The sequence below is a fragment of the Pelophylax lessonae genome (genome assembly GCF_965119305.1).
Source record: "Pelophylax lessonae genome assembly, chromosome: 9".
NCBI classification, from domain to species: domain Eukaryota; kingdom Metazoa; phylum Chordata; class Amphibia; order Anura; family Ranidae; genus Pelophylax; species Pelophylax lessonae.
Window position 1 is genome coordinate 29,633,072 of NC_138776.1, and position 18,460 is coordinate 29,651,531.

The following is an 18,460-nucleotide window of genomic DNA, read 5'->3' on the forward strand; positions in this document are numbered from 1 at the left end:
GGGAAACTGTGTTCTACAAACTACAATCGATATTGCTGTGTGGTGTGGGATTGGAGATAGGCAGGTGTCAGTGATCCACATCCATTTTTCTGTGTGTGAGCTGCAGTGAACACAATCTTTTTGGGCTGCAGTGAACACAATCTTTTTGGGCTGCAGTGAACACAATCTTTTTGGGCTGCAGTGAACACAATCTTTTTGGGCTGCAGTGAACACAATCTTTTTGGGCTGCAGTGAACACAATCTTTTTGGGGTGCAGTGAACAAAATCTTTTTGGGGTGCAGTGAACACAATCCTTTTTGGTGTGCAGTGAACACAATCTTTGTGGGGTGCAGTGAACAAAATCCTTTGTGGGGTGCAGTGAACACAATCTTTTTGGGGTGCAGTGAACAAAATCCTTTTTGGGGTGCAGTGAACAACATCCTTTTTGGGGTGCAGTGAACACAATCTTTTTGGGGTGCAGTGAACAAAATCCTTTGTGGGGTGCAGTGAACACAATCTTTTTGGGGTGCAGTGAACACAATCTTTTTGGGGTGGAGTGAACAACATCCTTTTTGGGGTGCAGTGAACAAAATCCTTTTTGGGGTGCAGTGAACAAAATCATTTTTGGGGTGCAGTGAACACAATCTTTTTGGGGTGCAGTGAACACAATCTTTGTGGGGTGCAGTGAACACAATCTTTTTGGGGTGGAGTGAACAACATCCTTTTTGGGGTGCAGTGAACAACATCCTTTTTGGGGTGCAGTGAACACAATCTTTTTGGGGTGCAGTGAACACAATCTTTGTGGGGTACAGTGAACAGAATCTTTGTGGGGTGCAGTGAACACAATCTTTGGGGGGTACAGTGAACACAATCTTTGTGAGGTGCAGTGAACACAATCTTTGTGGGGTGCAGTGAACACAATCATTGTGGGGTGCAGTGAACTCAATCTTTGTGGGGTACAGTGAACACAATCTCATACTGAAGGTTTGAGGGTGCTGCCTGTTCCATACTCCCCCTACTCCTCATCTAGCCTTTTAGGGGTACAAACAATAGTAATTGGGGCCTAGTGTGGTTGTGTACGTGTGATATACATACACTTTTTTGGGATCATATTTTCTATTCCGCTATTTAATCAAAAACCTTTGGGGATCAGTTAAATTGGGGGATAGTCTGTGTTGGTACGTGTGAGAGAGATCCACCTTTCCAAGTTGTTGGGGTTCATCTCATACTTCTGAAGGTTTGAGGGTGCTGCCTGTTCCATACTCCCCCTACTCCTAGCCTTTTAGGGGTACAAACAATAGTAATTGGGGCCTAGTGTGGTTGTGTACGTGTGATATACATACACTTTTTTGGGATCATATTTTCTATTCCGCTATTTAATCAAGAACCTTTGGGGATCAGTTAAATTGGGGGATAGTCTGTGTTGGTACGTGTGAGAGAGATCCACCTTTCCAAGTTGTTGGGGTTCATCTCATACTTCTGAAGGTTTGAGGGTGCTGCCTGTTCCATACTCCCCCTACTCCTAGCCTTTTAGGGGTACAAACAATAGTAATTGGGGCCTAGTGTGGTTGTGTACGTGTGATATACATACACTTTTTTGGGATCATATTTTCTATTCCGCTATTTAATCAAAAACCTCTGGGGATCAGTTAAATTGGGGGATAGTCTGTGTTGGTACGTGTGAGAGAGATCCACCTTTCCAAGTTGTTGGGGTTCATCTCATACTTCTGAAGGTTTGAGGGTGCTGCCTGTTCCATACTCCCCCTACTCCTAGCCTTTTAGGGGTACAAACAATAGTAATTGGGGCCTAGTGTGGTTGTGTACGTGTGATATACATACACTTTTTTGGGATCATATTTTCTATTCCGCTATTTAATCAAAAACCTCTGGGGATCAGTTAAATTGGGGGATAGTCTGTGTTGGTACGTGTGAGAGAGATCCACCTTTCCAAGTTGTTGGGGTTCATCTCATACTTCTGAAGGTTTGAGGGTGCTGCCTGTTCCATACTCCCCCTACTCCTAGCCTTTTAGGGGTACAAACAATAGTAATTGGGGCCTAGTGTGGTTGTGTACGTGTGATATACATACACTTTTTTGGGATCATATTTTCTATTCCGCTATTTAATCAAAAACCTCTGGGGATCAGTTAAATTGGGGGATAGTCTGTGTTGGTACGTGTGAGAGAGATCCACCTTTCCAAGTTGTTGGGGTTCATCTCATACTTCTGAAGGTTTGAGGGTGCTGCCTGTTCCATACTCCCCCCTACTCCTAGCCTTTTAGGGGTACAAACAATAGTAATTGGGGCCTAGTGTGGTTGTGTACGTGTGATATACATACACTTTTTTGGGATCATATTTTCTATTCCGCTATTTAATCAAAAACCTTTGGGGATCAGTTAAATTGGGGGATAGTCTGTGTTGGTACGTGTGAGAGAGATCCACCTTTCCAAGTTGTTGAGGTTCATCTCATACTTCTGAAGGTTTGAGGGTGCTGCCTGTTCCATACTCCCCCTACTCCTAGCCTTTTAGGGGTACAAACAATAGTAATTGGGGCCTAGTGTGGTTGTGTACGTGTGATATACATACACTTTTTTGGGATCATATTTTCTATTCCGCTATTTAATCAAAAACCTTTGGGGATCAGTTAAATTGGGGGATAGTCTGTGTTGGTACGTGTGAGAGAGATCCACCTTTCCAAGTTGTTGGGGTTCATCTCATACTTCTGAAGGTTTGAGGGTGCTGCCTGTTCCATACTCCCCCTACTCCTAGCCTTTTAGGGGTACAAACAATAGTAATTGGGGCCTAGTGTGGTTGTGTACGTGTGATATACATACACTTTTTTGGGATCATATTTTCTATTCCGCTATTTAATCAAAAACCTCTGGGGATCAGTTAAATTGGGGGATAGTCTGTGTTGGTACGTGTGAGAGAGATCCACCTTTCCAAGTTGTTGGGGTTCATCTCATACTTCTGAAGGTTTGAGGGTGCTGCCTGTTCCATACTCCCCCTACTCCTAGCCTTTTAGGGGTACAAACAATAGTAATTGGGGCCTAGTGTGGTTGTGTACGTGTGATATACATACACTTTTTTGGGATCATATTTTCTATTCCGCTATTTAATCAAAAACCTTTGGGGATCAGTTAAATTGGGGGATAGTCTGTGTTGGTACGTGTGAGAGAGATCCACCTTTCCAAGTTGTTGAGGTTCATCTCATACTTCTGAAGGTTTGAGGGTGCTGCCTGTTCCATACTCCCCCTACTCCTAGCCTTTTAGGGGTACAAACAATAGTAATTGGGGCCTAGTGTGGTTGTGTACGTGTGATATACATACACTTTTTTGGGATCATATTTTCTATTCCGCTATTTAATCAAAAACCTTTGGGGATCAGTTAAATTGGGGGATAGTCTGTGTTGGTACGTGTGAGAGAGATCCACCTTTCCAAGTTGTTGGGGTTCATCTCATACTTCTGAAGGTTTGAGGGTGCTGCCTGTTACATACTCCCCCTACTCCTAGCCTTTTAGGGGTACAAACAATAGTAATTGGGGCCTAGTGTGGTTGTGTACGTGTGATATACATACACTTTTTTGGGATCATATTTTCTATTCCGCTATTTAATCAAAAACCTTTGGGGATCAGTTAAATTGGGGGATAGTCTGTGTTGGTACGTGTGAGAGAGATCCACCTTTCCAAGTTGTTGGGGTTCATCTCATACTTCTGAAGGTTTGAGGGTGCTGCCTGTTCCATACTCCCCCTACTCCTAGCCTTTTAGGGGTACAAACAATAGTAATTGGGGCCTAGTGTGGTTGTGTACGTGTGATATACATACACTTTTTTTGGATCATATTTTCTATTCCGCTATTTAATCAAAAACCTTTGGGGATCAGTTAAATTGGGGGATAGTCTGTGTTGGTACGTGTGAGAGAGATCCACCTTTCCAAGTTGTTGGGGTTCATCTCATACTTCTGAAGGTTTGAGGGTGCTGCCTGTTCCATACTCCCCCTACTCCTCAATAGCCTTTTAGGGGTACAAACAATAGTAATTGGGGCCCAGTGTGGTTGTGTACGTGTGATATACATACACTTTTTTTGGATCATATTTTCTATTCCGCTATTTAATCAAAAACCTTTGGGGATCAGTTAAATTGGGGGATAGTCTGTGTTGGTACGTGTGAGAGAGATCCACCTTTCCAAGTTGTTGGGGTTCATCTCATACTTCTGAAGGTTTGAGGGTGCTGCCTGTTCCATACTCCCCCTACTCCTCATCTAGCCTTTTAGGGGTACAAACAATAGTAATTGGGGCCCAGTGTGGTTGTGTACGTGTGATATACATACACTTTTTTTGGATCATATTTTCTATTCCGCTATTTAATCAAAAACCTTTGGGGATCAGTTAAATTGGGGGATAGTCTGTGTTGGTACGTGTGAGAGAGATCCACCTTTCCAAGTTGTTGGGGTTCATCTCATACTTCTGAAGGTTTGAGGGTGCTGCCTGTTCCATACCCCCCCTACTCCTCATCTAGCCTTTTAGGGGTACAAACAATAGTAATTGGGGCCTAGTGTGGTTGTGTACGTGTGATATACATACACTTTTTTTGGATCATATTTTCTATTCTGCTATTTAATCAAAAACCTTTGGGGATCAGTTAAATTGGGGGATAGTCTGTGTTGGTACGTGTGAGAGAGATCCACCTTTCCAAGTTGTTGGGGTTCATCTCATACTTCTGAAGGTTTGAGGGTGCTGCCTGTTCCATACCCCCCCTACTCCTCATCTAGCCTTTTAGGGGTACAAACAATAGTAATTGGGGCCTAGTGTGGTTGTGTACGTGTGATATACATACACTTTTTTTGGATCATATTTTCTATTCCGCTATTTAATTTAACTGGGCCTCCATGCGAGACCTGTGTGCCTTGTTGCGCTGTTTTGAGTACTCCACCAACATGGCCAGTGGCAATGACGCCGTTCTCAGCTTAACTATCCCACTTCTATGCCTCCTTGAAAAAACAATTCGGGCGATGATGGAAGAGGATGTGGCACAGGATGAGGAGGAGGAGGAGGATGAAGAGGTAACATTTCCAAGGCTTTCAGGGCAGTCATTCGCAAGGGGCTCCGAGGGTGGGTTCCTGCACACGCAAACGCCAGGGACGCAATTGTCCAGCAGGGGCACAGTTCTGGAGGATGAGGAGGATGAGGAGGAGGAGGAGCTGGAGGAGGAGATGGAACCATGTTCACAGCAGGGTGGCACCCAGGCCAGCTCATGGCCATCACTGGTGCGTGGCTGGGGGGATACAGAGGACACGGACCATACACCTCCCACAGAGGACAGCCTTTCGTTGCCTCTGGGCAGCCTGGCACACATGAGCGATTACATGCTGCAGTGTCTCCACAACGACCGCCGAGTTGCCCACATTCTAACTTGTGCTGATTACTGGGTGGCCACGCTGCTGGATCCCCGTTACAAGGACAACGTACCGTCCTTAATTCACTCACTGGAGCGCGATCGCAAGATGCGCGAGTACAAGCGCACGCTGGTAGACGCCATGCTGCTGGCATTCCCATCTGACAGCGGGGCCACAGTGGAAGCACAAGGCAGAGGAGGAGGAGGAGGAGGTCGCCAACGCAACCAGGGCACCGCCAGCACCTCAGAAGGCAGGGTTAGCATGGCCGAAATGTGGAAAAGCTTTGTCAGCACGCCACAACAAACAGCAGCACCAGCAGCTCAGATGGAACGTCTTAGCAGGAGGCAGCATTTTACCAACATGGTGGAGCAGTATGTGTGCACACGCCTACATGTAGTGAATGACGGGTCTGCCCCCTTCAACTTCTGGGTCTCCAAATTGGGCACATGGCCTGAGCTTGCCCTTTACGCCTTGGAGGTGCTGGCGTGCCCTGCAGCCAGTGTATTATCTGAACGGGTATTTAGCACGGCTGGGGGCGTTATAACAGACAAGCGCAGCCGCCTGTCCAGAGACAATGTGGACAAGCTCACGTTCATTAAAATGAACCAGGCATGGATCCCACGGGACTTTTCCGTACCTTATGCAGAATAGCAATGGATACCGACCTTACCCACCCATTGTTCCATTTTTGCTCTTTCTCACTCTTTTGGGGTGTACCCTCATTTAAAATTTTTGAAAAGAAGCAGTGTTGGCTACCTCGTCCTCCTCCTCAGGGCCAGATTAATGTAGGGGCTATTGGAGCTGCAGCTCCAGGCCCCTACCTTTTATATAGGCCCCGGGTTGGCCATATTCACTGTTACCGCTCTTCTGTCACTTGTAAACACAGAAGTCTGGCTTCTATGCTCGCTTCCCCAGGCAGCACCCTCAGAACCTCCCCACACAGCGTGAAGGCCGGACAAGGAGGGACAGTTGGCGATGCATGGATGTGTTTATGGGCTTCAGAGACAGCATCCCATGTTGAATTAGGCATGCATGGCTGCACCCTTCCTCCTCTGGGTGCATGGCAAGGCACGGCCCTAAGGCCCTTCAAAATCCTCAGCACCAAGCCCATGATGCTGTTAATCCGGCCCTGGTCCTCCTCCACCGCCGCTTCCACCTACACCGCCCATAGGTGTGCGCAGCCTATTGCATTAAGGTGTGCACCCCAAAGTTGAAATACACATGCATGTGTTTGCCAGCAGGGAGAGTAATGTATCGGGGCCATGTACCTGTAGGCAAGGAGAAATAGAGCAGAGCAGGTCCCAGGGAGATCTTTCCCATCTCCTCACTGGCAATGCTATGTGCCCTAGGTGATTAGGGTGTGCCCAGGCACACCCAGCACACCCTGTGCGCACGCCTATGTCACCGCCACATCCACCACCACCTTAACCTCCCTCCTACTCCATATGGGCCTCGTCCTTCAGAGATGAAGAAGAACATTGTTTTATTTTTCTGTTTTTTTTTGTTGTTTTAAGTTATTTCCCTATCCACATTTGTTTGCAGAGCACTTGCCATGCTCTTAATTACGTTTTGCTGCCATTTGCAGCACTCTAGCCCTTTCCTTTGGTGTTTTAGAGCCATTTTAGTGCCTTAAAGTTCGGGTCCCCATTGACTTCAATGGGGTTCGGTGTCCGGGAAAAGTTCGGTAAAAGTCCGGGACACGGACCCGGACTTTTTTTTAAAGTTCGGCCGAACCCGTCGAACACGGACATCTAGGTGTTCGCTCAACCCTAATTATAAGGGCTGTGCACACCTGCGCACACAGCCTGCTGGTCTCCAATAATACCTGAACACAGGTTTAGAGGTTTTATCCCTCCTTAAAGCCTCTGGGCTTCAGATCCCAGTCTGGGAGTTACAAAACCCACTAAAAAAACAATTTCTATGATCATAATAGCTATTCTGGAGCCCCCCAATCTGTATCCTTGGGAACCCTGCATGCTTTTTAACTCTTTTTACACAGTGGTAGGGACCAACACAATCACAACACATTTACCGGAATCATGCCACTGGCCTTTGCTCCCTCAAGAGGTACAGTACCCAAAAATTCCTTTTTATAACATTCTTCCAGGGGTGGTGGATTTCTGGTCCCCCCACTAAAAACTCTGGTTCCTTCTGCCAGGCCACTCCATCCTTACTGCACTTGATGGTGGACCAGGCATCTGACACTGCCAGAAGGGTGTCAGATAAACAGGCTTTTGAAAATAATTTTGAATTTGGTGTTGGTGACCAAAGGGTAAATTAATTGGGATGATTTAGCTAAGAAAATAAGTCAGATTAGACAATTTTGTACAAAAACTGTCCTATAAACATGCACAATTAGCCATTCGGTAAACATTTTGTTTTAATTGTTGATGGAAAGCATATTTTTCATATTAAATAAATTCCAATAAAATACTGTCCATGATACTTTTTATTTGCACTAGCATACAATTTTTCAGGGCAAGCTTAAGGGCTCTTTCACACACGGAGTCCGCCAGGCGGACTCCATTTTTCTCAGCGAGGGATCGATCCGCCGATCCCCCGCTGAGCAGGCGGGTGACAGCTGTGTCTCCACGCTGTGTGCGGAGACACAGCTTTCAGGTCCCCATTCATCTCTATGGAGGAATCGGATGGGAACGGACCGTCTGTCCGTTCTCATACGATCCGATTTGCCAGGCGGATGGCATTGGCAAATAGGGTTTCCATCCGTCTGGTTTTGACGGATTGGATCGGATGTCAGCGGACATGTCTCCACTGACATGCGATGCTCTATAGGGATGCATGGGGCGTCCGTTCAGATCCGCCTGTCAGTTTTTTGGGTGAAAGGGGCCTTAGGGTGTGCCCGCTTTATCAAGGTCCAAGCAGTACTAGTACACAACGTTTTAGTAGAATATTAATAAGACCATCTCTAAGAAAAAAAACCCCAAAAAACACACAAACAAACAAAGCTTGGATAGATGGTGAGATAAGGCAAGGAGAGGGCTCTGGAATTGGAGGTGGGGGGGGGGGGGGGGTATCACAGAGGTTAGAGTTGTCATAAAAACGTTGAATATTGAATTAGGAAGCTGAGGTCTACGTTGAGACCATTATTTTTGTGTCAAATAGAATTATTCTTAGTTCAAAGGTTTTGCTTTCCTGGGTAGTTTCAAAGTTACGTTTAAGAACCAAAACATTCAGGTCTCCCTTAGTGTGGTTTGGTTGTCAGAAATGATGCCCCACAGAAAAAAGGGAAATATAGTTATTCATTTTTGGAATTTCATAGCCTTCTGCATTATCCCACCAGCTATCCAAGCCTAATTACGATTGCTTTGTACACTTGTTACTCGTTCGTGTTTATTAATTAACACTCTGCTAAAACTTTGTACATTAGTACTGCTTGGACCTTGAAGAAGGGGGCACCCCATGAAAGCTTGTCCTGAAAAGTTCCACGTTAGTGCAAATAAATAAAGTATCATGGACAGTACTCAATTGTTTCTGCTGCAAGTGCACAAATATGGCTACAATCACCTCAAATAAATTCCAAAAATGAATAACTATATTTCCGTTTTTTTCTCATGCAGAGGAGATGAAGGAATGCTTGAACAGTACAGAAAATGTTTTCTACATTTCAGCATTTTCCATCTCTGAAACTGGAAAATGTCTCCTTTTCACTGCAGTTCTATTGATGTATCTGATGACTGTCCTTGGAAACATGACCATTGCTCTATTGGTGTGTTTGGTTCCCCCGCTCCATACTCCAATGTATTTCTTCTTGAGTAATCTTGCTATTAGTGATGTTATATATGTTTCAGTTACTCTGCCAAAACTGCTCTTCATACTCCTAACACATGTCCATTGGATGTCTTTCTCCGCATGTATGACTCAGGTGTACTTCTTCCCATTGTCAACTGCTTGTGATATACTTCTACTAACCTCCATGTCCTATGACCGATATGTGGCAATCTGTAAGCCGTTACAATATTCCTTACTCATGAATAAAGATGTATGCATCTCATTGGCTCTGTCCACTTGGCTTATATCTGTGACTGCTGCAGCAATCAATGTGTTATCTGCATCTCTGTTATCCTTCTGTTTCACACGAAAGGTTGACCATTTCTTTTGTGATCTGAAAGAACTGAATGCAATAACCTCTAGTTATGCTACAAGTAGATACATCCTTATGTTATGTGAGGATATAATGTTGGCATCTTTTCCCTTTCTGCTTATTATGACCTCCTATGTTTTCATCATCTCCACCATACTGAAAATCCGTTCCTCAGAGGGACGACTGAAAGCTTATTCCAGTTGCACCTCTCACCTCACCACAGTAATATTATTCTATGGCCCAATCATTATATTGTATGGCAAACCAGAATCTGAAGGTTCTAAGGAACTGGACAAGTTGCTGACTTTGCTTTATACGGCTGTGGTTCCAATGCTCAACCCGTTTGTCTACACTTTGAGGAACAAAGATGTTTTGAATGCTATAAGAAATATAAAAAGGAACAGGAACCTGATTTTCATGAAATAATTTTTCAGCAGATACTAATTGCTTGTATTAGATTATTTTATTATATTATTATTATATTTTTCAGAGTCAGAATGTTTTAAAATAGGTTTGGCAAGGTGTTGGAAAATCTTCAGGGATTTTGTTTCATACTATCTTGATAGCATCATATGGCATCTCCAGCTATGTCAGTCATACATTTTCACTTCAGTCCAAAAGATTCAGATTCTGATGCAGCCATCCGTAAGTGAGAGCAGAAACTGGAATTTAACAGACTAGAGAACATTGCTCCACAAATTAAATCAAATAAGCCCCAGCACAATCACCTAATCCCACCAAAACATTGTGTATATGTGCCTATGTTGTTGCTAACACTATTATTTGTAGCCACACCTTGAATGAATATTAGTTATATATGTGCAGCACAGGTTATTCAGATGTGCAATGATCCTCACCTTTCAATAAAAATCATAACAACCAAAATAATGTCCAAATGTGATGAATTAAAAATTTACTGCATGCTGGCAATTTGTAAAAAACATTTGTAAAAAAAAAAAAGAAATAAACAAAAAACTTTTCCATTACATAAATATGTACTATTTGCCTTGTACATAAGTGAAAAAATAGTCCCCTATAAATAAATAACGTGCTCCTTGATATCTTCAGCATTGTATTGCGTGGATCAATCAAAATTTCATACATGTGAGTCGTGCGTGCTCCACCACCTTCCAACATAAGCTCTTTCCTTCCCATTTTGACCTATGTATATACTAGGTCAAATCAGGCCTTACCCTTTAAAGCAAGCATTGGAAACCTACGGCCTACCTGGCCTGCTGCGGCTAAATGTTCGGCCTGTCAGCGCACGTGATGAATTCACGTGCACCCATCCCGTGAACATTTTAAACTGGTTATTAAGCCTCTTTGGTATGTTTACAGTCACAAAGGTCCCTGTTTGCTAATGACAAGTGTCCCAGTGTCTGTGCTTTATTAATAAAATGCCGCTATATACCTGGTTTCTGAGTGCCGCACGGTGCTCATGTGACTGGCTGGCTCTCCCCTCTCCCGATCTGACAGCTAGAACAGGAGGGGCTGAGAGCCCCCCACTGATGTCTGCAGGGAGAGGAGAAGGAGAGGAGGAGGACCAGAGGTGCGGGGCTGTCTAATGTAAAGGAATCCAAAGGTGCAGGAGGCTGTGTAATGTAAAGGGGTCAGAGGTGCGGGAGCTGTGTAATGTAAAGGGGGCCAGAGGTGTGGAGGCTGTGTAATGTAAAGAGAGCCAGAGTTGCGGGGATGCTGTAATGTCATTTTCATTTATTAGCAGATGAATGCAGCCTTCCATGCATTCACATACATTGAACCTGGCCCTCAAGTGGAAAATGGTTGCTTACCCCTATTTTAAGGGGTTTCGTATGTATGTAGTGCCATGGCTCAGCTCCCCTTTTTATACCCTGGTACTATGGGTTCACTTTGGCTCTCAAATTTACTCCAGAGATATGGTGGAGAAGGATCTGGGTGTTCTGGTAGATTGTAGGCTTAATAATAGCATGCAATGCCAAGCTGCAGTTTCCAAAGCGAGCAAAATCCTTTCTTGTATAAAAAGAGGCATGGACTCCAGAGAGAGATATAATTTTGCCCCTGTATAAATCATTAGTAAGACCTCATCTGGAATATCAAGTTCAGTTTTGGTCACCAGTTCACAAAAAGGATATCAGGGAACTGGAGAAAGTGCAGGGAAGAGCAACCAAACTGATAAGAGGCATGGAGGAGCTCAGCTATTAGGAAATATTAGAGGAATTTAATTTATTCTCTCTTGAGAAGAGGAGATTAATCATCAAGTATAAATACATAGGTGGTCCATATAGTGAACTTGGTGTTGAGTTAGTCACTTTAATAACCACTTGCCGACCGCCGCAAGTACCTATACTGCAGCGGTCAGCCCCGGCCAGGCAAAGTGACGTACCTGTACGTCACTAGCCTGTCACTGGCTTGTGAGCCAATAGCAGGCGAGCGCACGCTCGCTGAGGCGCGCACCCGCCTCGGCTCGATCCCTAACAAGTCAGTGCGTGTGACCGGCAGACCCGATGTCCGCCGGTCACTCGCGATCGTTCGCCGGAAAGGGAGAAAGGCAGGCAGCTGATGTAAACAAGCCGCCTGTCATTCTCCCCTGTGTAAAAATGGAGCTCAGACGGTTCTATTATGTAGGACCGTTGATCTCTGTTTTTACAGTAGTAGCCATGTCCATTCACAGTTAGAAACACGCCCCTAGGACACACTTAACCCCTCCCTCTCCAATACAGTTAACCCCATCCCTGCCAGTGTCATTTTTGCAGTAACAGTGAATATGTATAGCACTGATTACTGAAGTAATGTCACTGGTAACCCCAAAAGTGTCAAAAATGTCAGTCAAGGGTCCGATCTGTCTGCTGATTTGTCGCAGTCCCGACAAAAAAATCGCAGATCGCCGCCATTACTCGTTAAAAAAAAAAACACCAAAAATGACAAAAATATTTCCCTTTGTTAGTAAACGCGATAACTTTTGCGCAAACCAATCAAAATACGCTTATTGCGATTTTTTTTACCAAACATATGTAGCATAAAACAAATTGGCCGAAAATGTAAAAAAAATTAAATTTTTCCATTTTTTGGGGGAATTTCATATAAAAAAATGTGAAAAATATTGTTATTTTTGCTAAATTTATGCTCTTTTTTTGTTTATAGCGCATGATCAAAAAATCGCACAGGTGATCAAATACCACCAAAAGAAAGCTCTGTTTGTGGGGAAAAAAAGAACGTCAAATTCGTTTAGGTACATCATCGCACGACTGCGCATTGTCCGTTACAGTCACGCAGTAAAAAATCGCAAAAAAAACCCTGGTCAGGAAAGGGGGTAAAATCTTCGGGGGGCTTAAGGGGTTAAGGTCATCACAGAAGACAAGGGGGCACTCTTCAAGGAGGAAAAGAGATTCAACCTCCAAAGACGGAAAGGCTTCTTCATAGTAAGAGCTGTGAAAATGTAGAATAGACTCCCTTGAGAGCTGGTTTTGGCCAGCTCAGTAGATTGTTTTAACCGCTTGCCGACCGCCGCAAGTAAATTTACTGCGGCGGTCAGCCCCTGCCAGGCAGAGTGACGTTAATTAACGTCACTAGCCTGGGAGGGTCTGGGGAGCGAGCGCGCGCCCGCGGAGGCGCGTTTCCGCTCCCGCGTGGTCACGGACCCCCCCGCGCGTGTGACCAGCGGACCCGATGTCCGCCGGCCACTCGGCGATCGTCGGGGGAGAGGGAGAATGTCAGGCAGCTTGTGTAAACAAGCCACCTGTCATTCTCCTCGCTGTAAAGACACTGATCACTCGGATCTAGTATGTAGATCCGTTGATCAGTGTCCTTACAGCTAGAGCCACAGCCAATCACAGTAGAAACCACGCCCCTAGGGACACACACAGCCCCTCCCTCCCAAATAAAGTTAACCCCTTCACTGCCAGTGTATTTTTACAGTAACAGTGCATATGTATAGCACTAATTACTGTAGAAATGTCACTGGTAACCCCAAAAGTGTCAAAAATGTCAGTCAAGGGTCCGATCTGTCCGCCGCAATGTCGCAGTACCGCAAAAAAAATCGCAGATCGCCGCCATTACGTGTTAAAAAAAAAACAACAAAAATGACAAAAATCTTTCCCTTTGTTAGTAAACGCGATAACTTTTGCGCAAACCAAATCAAAATACGCTTTTTGCAATTTTTTTACCAAACATATGTAGCATAAAACAAATTGGCCAAAAATTTTAAAAAATTTTGATTTTTACATTTTTTTTGGGGGAATTTCATATAAAAAAATTTGAAAAATATTGCTATTTTTGCAAAATTGTCGCTCTTTTTTTGTTTATAGCGCGTGATCAAAAAATCGCACAGGTGATCAAATACCACCAAAAGAAAGCTCTGTTTGTGGGGAAAAAAAGGACGTCAAATTCGTTTAGGTACAGCGTCGCACGACCGCGCAATTGTCCGTTAAAGACACGCAGTGCCGAATCGCAAAATACCCCCTGGTCTTTTAGCAGGAAAATCCTCCGGGGCTTAAGTGGTTAAAAGGGGCCTGGATTATTTCCTAAACGTACATAATATAACTGGATACAAATATTTGCACTGTAGGTAAAGTTGATCCAGGAAAATATATAATTGCCTCTTGTGGGATCAGGAAAGAATTTGTTTCTCCACTGGAGCAAATTGGATGATGTTTTATTGGGTTTTTTTTTTGCCTTTCTCTGGATCAACTGTGAGAATGAGATTGTGTATATGGAGGTTTTCTATTTGTAGGTGTGTTTTTTTTTTTTTTTAATGTATTGAACTGGATGGGCTTGTGTCTTTTTTCAATCAGACTATCTCTGTAACTATGATATGACTTTTACATGGTGCTCTTCACTCTCAAAGCAATCATAGTGCTTTCTTCTATGAAAAAAATAATAAAAAATCGGAGTTCCAGCCGTTTCTGTGTTTATTAAAAGTCAGCAGCTACAAAAAGTGACTTTTAATAAACACACACTCACCTGTCCCACGCTCACCTCCCTCTCCTCTTGGCAGCGCCGGCATCACTAGTGTGGGCACCAGGCTGTGACAGCTTCTGGCCTCACAGCCGGGTGCGCACTGCGCATGAGCGAGTTGCACTGCATGTCCTGAATGGCCAGGCGTGTCCCAGAAGATTGCAGGAAGGGAGGAGGAGAGGAGAACACAGGCGCCACTCTAAGTGTAGTAAGAAGATTTAATGTGAATAAAAATCATACACCAAAGTACTCACAAACGGGTGTATGTAAGGAGCATGAAGTGTTCATTATAATAGTCCGTCCGTCCGGTATAGCGATTCAGGATGGCTCCAGCGGTCTTAGCTAGTCAGCAACAGCAGGTGGAAGTCGGCGCTTCCAGGTATCTGGAACGCACAGAGACACTCTCCCGACGTCACTTCCCGGATGTGACGTATAAGGCGCAGGCGGCAACGCGTTTGCGGAGCATGCGCTCCTTCCTCAGGCCTCAATGGTGCCATTTTGGACAAGGGAATATATATAGCAACTGCAGGTGCACAGTAGCTGGGTCCTAATGACCACAGGTTTCACCGCAATCAACACAGAGGAGACGGCTTACAATACACTATACAATTGTGAGGTTGTTTTCTGTGCATAATTCATATAAAAAGGAGAACAATTAAAATGCAAGTTATCCACACACTGGATGAACGAAAGAACTGATGACCAAATAGTCATAAACTGTCAACATGATAGAGAACGCAACAATAATAATTATGTAAATACTAATAAAAATAATGATAAAATAAAAATAAAAGTAAAAATAAATATAAACAAAATATAAAGATAAAGAATAATAAATAATAAATAGTAAATATAAAAAAGAATGAATAAAAAAATTAATAATAAATGTAAATAATCAATATAAACTAAATGATAATAGTAATGATTATTAAATCATATAAATCAAAAAAGTATATATAGATATATATATTTATATGTGTGTGTGTATACAGGCGTTTTGGACGGTGTCAAAATATAATGCCAAAATTGGCGTATTAGGCGGTGTCAAAATATGTCAAAATTTCAGATTTAAATTAAAGAATTCGTTTCAATTTCTTCATTAAGTCCCCCCGGCATCAAGGTATCCAAAATATAAATCCAATATGCCTCTCTTTGGCATAAGCGTTTAAACCGTTCAGCAGTCGAAGAGGTGGCTGGTATGAATTCCAAAATCCACACCCTGAGTCCAAGGGAGGATCGGTCATGATGTAGTAAAAAATGTCGTGGGACACTGTGCTTTTCATCTCCCGCTTCTACAAAGCGATGATGTTTTCCAAACCTCTTCCTCAGGTTCTCCCCACGTAAAAAAGGCCACATGGGCACGTCAAGCAATAGATCACAAATTCCGTAGAACAGTTATAGAACTTATTAATGGGATAGGTTTTACCTTTAATCGTATAGTCCTTTTGACCATGAGTCACATGTTTGCAAGTGAGACACAATTTCTTCCGGAATTGGTACATGCCTATAAGAGGGATGAGGCATGGTCCTTGCGTAAAAGATTGAGATTGACTTTTCAGTTTGCTAGGGGCCACCATGTTTTTAATGTTCCTGGCTTTTCTATACGCAACTTTTGACCTAGATGGTAAAATCTCTTTTGAAGGTGTGGATCCTCTTGGAGGATGGACCAATGCTTTGTTAACACTTGTTCCATTTGTTTGAATTTATTATGAAATTGTGTTACAAACCTGGGTGTAATGGACTGTGTGTCAGGTATATTTTTCTTATTCCGTTTGTGACCTGTCAAATACATACTGTGGGCCAAATCTAGAAGGGGTTCGGGGAAGGCTTTATCGGCAAATTTATGCTTCAATAGGGCACTCTGTTCAGCATAATCCTCGTCATTGGTGCAATTTCTCCCTAGCCTAAAATACTGACTTTTCTGGATGTTTTGGATCCACCTAGGATGGTGACAACTCTGGAAATGTAGAAACGAGTTGCCAGCCGTAGGCTTGGTGTAATTCTTGGCTTTGATTTTGCTCTCTTTATGATACAGCATAAGGTCCAAGAATGCTAATTCCACAGGGCTGGATACCGAGGTGAAAGATAAATTGTATGTGTTAACATTACAGTGACAAACAAACTCCAAAAATAAAGGTTCGGGGCCATCCCAGATAACAATAATGTCACCTATATATCTCCCATAAAAAATTATATGGGAGATATATGGGTTGTTCTTCCAAATATAGTTGGCCTCCCACATACCCATTGTCAAATTGGCATAGCTGGGGGCAAAATTTGCCCCCATAGCTGTGCCATTTGTTTGCAAATAAAAATCCCCATCAAATTAAAAACAGTTGTGGGCTAGACAAAAACTGGTAGCGTCCACGATGAATTGGGCCTGTGCTGAATCGATGGTAAAGGAATCCATAAGAAACTGAGTTATGGCCTAAAGACCTACAGAGTGGGGAATAGATGTATACAGAGAATTTACATCCAAAGAAGCCCACATGTAGGTGGGTTCCCAGCTGTAGGGTGCCAATAGTTCTAGAAGATGGAATCCATCCCTGATGTAAGATGGGAGGTCTTGTGCCAAAGGTTGTAGAAACTGATCCACATACTGAGAGGAAAAATTGGTAATACTATCCATAGCCACAACTATGGATCTACCGGGCGGATTCTCTTGGTTCTTGTGTACCTTTGGAATGTGGTAGAAGTATGGCGTGGAGTAAAAATCTCTGTTAAAAATGCATGTTCCAATTTATTAATAATCCCATCTTCCTTAGCCTGCATCGTTAGTGCTTGGGCTTCAATAATGAAACCAGGTAGGGTATCATTTTTAAGTTTTTTGTATGTGGTTTTATCATTCAGTAAACGGTGGGCTTCCCTAAGGTAGTCCGCTCTATTATGGACTACAATGCCACCTCCCTTATCTGCCGTCTTAATAATCAAGTTATGATTATTGGACATATCAGTGAGAGCTTTCCTTTCACCGTGGGTCAGATTGAAATTTCTGTATGATGACATTTTATTGTGACGGTCGGAGTTACACATATTTTTTTTTCATTGAAGACCACCTGATAGAATGTTTGGACATATGGGCCTTTAGACTGCACAGGATTAAAGCTGGACTTAGGCTGAAAGCTAGTGTGCTGCACAGGTTTGGACATGGAGGGATGTTGGGTGAAGAGAGCCAAATCCTCATCTTCATCACTGATGTAAAGTTCCTACAAGAGTTTTTGTCCAATAGCATCAATCTCTGAAACAGGTTGTGTCTCCTTGGTCGGGGAAACTGACTGTATGGAGTTGTTTTTAGAAGTCTGAATATTGAAATAACGTTTCAGAGTGAGTAACCGTATAAAACTATTAAGTTCTTTGAAAAGTGTAAACTAATTTGGGGGATGAGGATGGACCAAAATTTAACCCTCTACGGAATAGACAAACTTCCGATTCAGACAGAACATGTGAAGATAGATTAAAGATTTTTACTGTTTCACAAGTCTCACTCTTTTTCTTGTTAGAACGTCGTCGTCCCCGCTTACCCTTTCGTCTAATTTTCTTTTGGCATGGGTGAGCAGAGGGGAAAGGCCTAAAAAATCCTGGGGATCAGTGGCCCCATCAGAAAGGATGGCCGTAGGGTTGATACTATCGATGGAATTCTGGGTCTCATTGTCCCTAAGAGATCCTCCTAAGTGCAGACATGTGCTATCTGTATGAGCGGAAGTGCCAGAACAAGAGTGGTGCACAGGGGTAGGTGGATGACAGATCTCCTCACCCTCCTGTACTGTAATAGAATGGGAGTTTCCTAGGTGTGTACTGCGACCACTCGCATATGATGTGGAAGGGCCTGGAGGAGCAGTCAGAACTGTTCTGACATTGGTCTGCATAGGACTCCTGATCAATGACTTAGGGTTACGTCTTGGGTTGCATTTACACTGTGGCTTAGGCATAGAGGGAGTGGGTAACTTGGGAACAGGCTCTAGTGGAACACCTCCTGGCAGCACAGTGGGTTTACTGTCCTTATCCTTATAGTAATTGGTCTTATCTTTATTATTGTTTTTATTTTTACAATTG

General features: G+C 43.4%; 1 protein-coding gene across 1 annotated transcript; it reads left to right on the plus strand.

The window, feature by feature from the left end:
• Positions 1-8,956: 8,956 nt before the first annotated feature.
• Positions 8,957-9,901, plus strand: LOC309564568 (olfactory receptor 1J21-like; the record flags this gene model as incomplete). Its single annotated transcript, XM_082269214.1, has 1 exon — positions 8,957-9,901. The coding sequence occupies one exon, from the start codon at positions 8,957-8,959 to the stop codon at positions 9,899-9,901; it is 945 nt and encodes a 314-aa protein (XP_082125340.1).
• Between the last annotated feature and the right edge of the window lie 8,559 nt (positions 9,902-18,460).